At 37.0% G+C, this 6,000-nt stretch overlaps 1 protein-coding gene across 4 annotated transcripts in view; it reads left to right on the plus strand.

The window, feature by feature from the left end:
- TET1 (tet methylcytosine dioxygenase 1) overlaps positions 1-5,671 on the plus strand; it is a 122,695-nt gene extending 117,024 nt beyond the window's left edge. For all 4 annotated transcript variants that reach the window (XM_003409297.4, XM_010589176.3, XM_064269648.1 and 1 more), the window contains one exon: positions 2,544-5,671. In XM_003409297.4, coding sequence (XP_003409345.2) covers positions 2,544-3,556 — 1,013 coding nt within the window. In that variant the 3' untranslated portion in view covers positions 3,557-5,671. The remainder of the gene's footprint in view (positions 1-2,543) is intronic.
- The last annotated feature ends 329 nt before the right edge of the window (positions 5,672-6,000 follow it).

Below are 6,000 nucleotides of genomic sequence, written 5' to 3' on the forward strand. Positions count from 1 at the left end.
TGCCTGATGGTTTTTTGTGATGCTAAGGCTGATCACTCATAATATTCCCTACCAGCTTTTTACCTAATGGTTTTAGAAACACGCGTGGTCATCATCTAGAGCCATTATTTCACTAGGACTTATAAAGTCTCAAGGAGCCCTGGTGGTGCGGTGGTTAAGTGCTTGTCCGCTAACCCCAAAGGTCAGTGGTTCGAACCCACCAGCCACTTCATGGGAGAAAAACGTGGCAATCTGCTTCCATAAAGATTTCAGCCATACAAACCCCATATGGAAGTTCTGCTCTGTCCTATACAATTGCTATAAGTTTGAATGACTCAAGAGCAATGGGTTTTTTAAGTCTCATTCTGTTTCTGGTTGTCAGTTGATCTTTTAAAAAAAAAAAAGCCAATATTGTCCTTATCAGTACAGGGAAATCAGGATAAATGCCTAGTTATTTACCTTTAGTCACCAGCTTTCAGCAAACTAGTTGGTTCCTAAGCATCTTCCAATGTGATCAAGTTTTTAAAAATTGAGTATCATTATGATCTCATGGTTTTTTAGCATATTTTATATTTCACTGCATTTTAGGTGTGTGTGTTTAAATCTCAAAATGCTTTAAAATGCTCCAAATGACCCATCTTTAGTCAGTAGAAACCCCTTTATGTTGCTGTCTGAGTTCTTTCATCACAACTCTGATGATTTTCTTAGCTACTAGAACAAGATGTTGAAGCTCACCTTAGACATTTCCTGCCCCATCTAAAACCAGCCATTTCTCTAAGGAGCCTAATGGGGTGGAGGGAGGACATATCATCCATTTATACTGATATTCAAAATTAGGATTATAGTTTTCCTTAACTTCTTTGGTTTTTGTACTTGTGAGAGATGGTTCAGTTTTTTAAGATGCGAGAAATGGCAGTGCATTTATTTGAACACATACTACTGAAAACAATTCAATAAAGAGAAATACTGAAGAGGCAAGATGGGAGACTTGTCACTCTTGCTTGTAACTCCATTTTACAGATTTTAAATTTAGTTTTACTTTTGATTCATGTATCTGCTCCCTATTGGTTGTGAAGAAGAGCAACCATGTTATTGTTATCCTGTGTCATTCCCCAACAGCATCCTTACCTAGACCAGGTGCTGGTTAAATGTTGGTTGTAATGTAAATCATTTTCAGATGCACTCTTTGGGCTGTTTTCTTATAGCATATACCCTGTTAGCAGCCATATGCACAACATGTGGGCCATAACCTCCTGTTCTCATCTTACCCATAAGAACTTTTCTGAGGTTTGTCCAACTCAGTAAAAGACTCATTATTCTTTTCTCTCTTCCTTCCCATGATTTACATTCTGTAGACACTTGACCTCTATAATAATAGATACAAAATAGATGTAGCCACAGATAACAGCGCAGGCCTCTTGTGTACCACTGCTTGAATCTTACAGGTACTTTCTCTTTAGAAATTGAGAATTGTCAGGTCTTCAGGCTGTAGCGTCTTAGCTGAGAACTACAGATTTTCTGAAGTAGATCAAGGTTTGCTGTCGTATTATTCATTATTTTAAAACATGGCTGCTTTACCTTTTCTGTTTCTTGGTACTAAAAATTGTTGCTTTTGAACTTCCAAAAATTTTTAAGAACTTCAAAACAGAAAGAACTTCTCAAGAAAGGTTCCATTTGTTCTGAGGTTTGTGTAGATTTGTCAGAGCAGATTGCCCACACTTTTGCTAATGTGATAATAATGATCTACCCATGGAGTGGAAAAAAAAACACAAAGCGGAAATGCTCTCTGTTTTTTCCAAGGGTCACAAGTAGCTTATTTTCAACGTATTTTCCTTTTGATTAATAATTAAGCATGCCAGTTAGGACGTTTTCATTAACCAGTAATATTTATAAACTAGTGCTGACTTTTACTTCTCCAAAAATACTGCCTTTTATATATCTATACATCTCTTCGGGTGGTTGAATATTGCCCTATGTCATCACAGTATTCAAATATATAGTTGAATTATTTACTTCATAACCAATTAGGTTATTTCTAATATTTTATTATTCTAGCCAATGAACAGGAGCCCTGGTGGTGCAATGGTTAAGTGCATGGCTGCTCACCAAAAGGGCAGCGATTCGAACCCACCAGCTGCTCCACGGGAGAAAAGACCTAGTAATCTGCTCTTGCAAAGATTACAGCTTAGGAAACCCCATGTGGCAGTTCTACTCTGTCCTATATGGTCACAGTATGAATTAGAATCAACTTGAGGACACACGACAACAACAACAATCAACGAATGTCCATTGGGCTAAATCTTTGTACTTACCTATGATTATTTCCCAAGGGGAAAACTCACTAAGGAAAATTGTTGCATGAAAAAATATACCAAACTACATATAAACTACATACTCCTGTGTGTGTGTATGTTTGACTTGAAATACACAGAAGAAAACTAGCCACTATCAATGTTTTGTTACATTATCCTTTGTACTTCTTCTTAAAAATACCCTTTAAAGACAGCAACTACCCAAAGTAGTTTGTGTTTATCTTCACCTTTGGTGTCCTTTTCTCTGTTTAGGGTGTAAAACCGAGACCTTGCAACCTGAAATAAAAAGTGAAACTGAACCACATTTTATCTTCGAAGGTTCAGACAACACTAAAACCTACTCACTGATCCCATCCATTCCTCACCCAGTGAAAGAGGCCAACTTACCTCCAAGCTTCTCGTGGTCCCCTAAGAGTACTTCGGCCACAACAGCTCCATTTAAGAATGACGCAACAGTCTCCTACAGGCTTTCAGAAAGAAGTAGCAATCCCCACTGCACAATGCCTTCTGCCAGACACAGTGGTGCTAATGCAGCTGCTGGGGAAAGCACTGGAATTGCACAGTCTGATGAATCGGCTCCTCTTCCCACCTTGTCTACTGCCATGACGGATTCCCTGGTTTATTCTGAGCCTCCCATTGGTGCAACTGAGCAGCTAACTCCTAATCAGCCAAACCAGCAGCCCCTGTTCATCACCTCTCCTCATGAACTTGCTCCCTCTGTGGCAGAAGAAGATGAGCAGCATTCTGAAGCAGATGAGCCTCTGTCTGATGAGCCCCTTTCAGATGATCCCCTGTCACCTGCTGAGGAGAAATTGCCCCACATCGATGAGTATTGGTCAGACAGTGAGCACATCTTCCTGGATGCCAATATTGGTGGGGTGGCAATAGCACCCTCCCATGGGTCTGTTTTGATTGAGTGTGCCCGGCGAGAGCTTCATGCTACGACTCCTGTCGAGCATCCAAACCGGAATCATCCTACACGCCTCTCCCTCGTCTTCTACCAGCACAAAAACCTGAATAAGCCCCAACATGGTTTTGAACTAAACAAGATTAAATTTGAGGCTAAAGAAGCTAAGAATAAGAAAACTAAGGCTTCAGAGCAGAAAGACCAGGCAGCTAATGAAGGTCCTGAACTGTCCCCTGAAGTTAATGAATTGAACCAAATTCCTTCACATAAAGCATTAACATTAACCCATGACAATGTTGTCACCGTGTCCCCTTATGCTCTCACACATGTTGCAGGGCCCTATAACCGTTGGGTCTGAAAGCTTTTCTCCCCTTCTTAATGCCTTTGCTAGTGCAGTGTATTTTTTCAAGGTGCTGTAAAAAGAAAGTCATGTTATCGTTTACTATATCTTCATCTCACCCATTTGAAGGCTGAGGTAAAAAAAAAAAAAAATGGGGTGGGGATTTCTTAACTGTGACTATATTTTGACAATTGGTAGAAAGTGCACATTTTAAGCAAAAATCAAAAGTTTTATAGTTTTAAATACATAAAGAAATGTTTTGGTTAGGTGTTAACCTTGATAGAATCACTCAGTTTGGTGCTTTAAATTAAGTCTGTTTACTATGAAACAAGAGTCATTTTTAGAGGATTTTAACAGGTTCATGTTCTATGATACAAAATCAAGATACACAGTGTTAACTCTACACAGCTCCTGGTGCTTAACCACATCGACACAGTTAAAAATAAGCTGAATTATTATTTCATGGTGCCATTGTTCCAACATCTTCCAATCATTGCTAGAAAATCGGCATATTCCTTTGAAATAAACCAATGAAATGTTTTCTCTCGAAATATTTCTCCTGCATAAAATAATTCATTATTGTTAGTAATGGTTGGAGGCTGTTCATAAATTGTAAATATATATTTTAAAAGCACTTTCTATTTTTAAAAGTAACTTGAAATAGTATAAGAATCTTATTGTCTATTGTTTGTGCATATTTGCATACAAGAGAAATCATTTATTCTTGCTGTGTAGAGTTCCATCTTGTTAACTGCAGTATGTATTCTAATCATGTATATGGTTTGTGTTTTTTTTTTAATGTGTCCTTTCTCATTCAAATACTAGCTACTTATATAAAATAGTTAGATAATGAAAAAATGTTAATTATCTCTAAAATTGAAATTAGGAAACATTACCGATTCTGATTAACATTTTCTTTGGAACTAATTAAGAGTGATATCTTCTGAAATAGTGAGCAACTGTGGCCCAAATTTACCTTCATCCTGACTTTCTCAATATAATCCATGAGAGGTGTTTCCAAAAGGAGATTGGACAGAATAGGATTCTGAAGAGTCAAATGCTTCCAGTGTTTCCAGGTGATAAAAGACAAAAAGAAATTAGCTGAGCCCTATCCACTTCAAATTGCCTTATCTGTTCTGAAAGTCAATCTGGTATAGAATAAGAGAAAAAATTCCCTGTCGAAATCTTTTGTTGAAGACAATAGCATCATCACACCCCTAACCACAGCCTAAATAAACAGTTGGACTGGTATTACAAGAATGGTTTTGTCCATCAAGAACTAATCCATAGTCATTTATCTTAGCATACTAGTTTTGGGAAAATGATTTTTTTTACCTTCGCTGATAATTGCCTATGCTCTAGGTAACAGGGAAATAGGCATCCCGTTTATTTTAGTCCTCCTTTTGTTTGTTCCCATTTTTATTGGCTTATTTTACAGAAAAACTAAAAAGATTGTTTGCCCAAGTAAAATGTTCAGGACAAGAACTTTCAATGAAATACTTGATTCTGTTAAAATGCAGAGGTGCTATAACATTAAAAGTGTCAGATTCCTTGGGAGCATGGAAAACCTAAAGGTGCTTCTCCCTTGAAAATGCCATAGGAAGCCCACAACCGCTAATACTCATAATTTTGGTGCAAAAGCAAACAGTTCCAGCAAGCTCTCTAAAGAAAAAACTCATAACTTATATTAAAATAATATATGGTGCAAAGTATAAGTTTCAAGCTTTTGACTAACCCAAGTAAAGGAATATGAAGGGATTGTAAATAACGAAATGTCCATTGACAGACCATCATCTTGTACAAGTAGATTTCTGCTTCTTGAACATGTACAATAGGGTAATTCATTGACTTGTTTTAGTATTTTGTGTGCCTTAGATTTCCGTTTTAAAACATGTATATTTTTGTGAGTCTAAGGTTTTCTTATACATATAAGCATATAAATAAATGATTGTTTATTGCTTCAGCTGCTTCAATGAGATATTTACTAGTATTAGACTATCAGGAATAAACCCTCGTGATATTATGTTTTAGATTTTAGGCATTAGCTCCCACTAGAAATTATTTCCTCACCAGATTTAATGGATAAAGTTGTAAGGCCCTTTATCCATCCATCCATCTATCCATTCTTTCATTCTGCAAACACTTATTGAATGTCTGCGAAATTTAAGTATGCTTTTGTTTTTCTCTGAATCACCACCTAAGACATAGTAAACTTAAAGAATTAAAATCCTAAAAGATACCCTTGCAAAAATACTTTTCAACAAAATAGCAAATTTCCTTCAAAACAATCCATTGTATCTGCAGCAATTCAAAGCAGTCTGTTACTAGCGTATAACTTTTTTTTTTTTTTAAGATTCTTAAAAGGGTCGGCAGTTCGTATCTGCCAGGCACTCCTTGGAAACTCTATGGGGCAGTTCTACTCTGTCCTATAGGGTTCCTTTGAGTCAGAAGTGACTCGACGG

Source organism: Loxodonta africana, chromosome 16, assembly GCF_030014295.1.
Source record: "Loxodonta africana isolate mLoxAfr1 chromosome 16, mLoxAfr1.hap2, whole genome shotgun sequence".
NCBI lineage: Eukaryota > Metazoa > Chordata > Mammalia > Proboscidea > Elephantidae > Loxodonta > Loxodonta africana.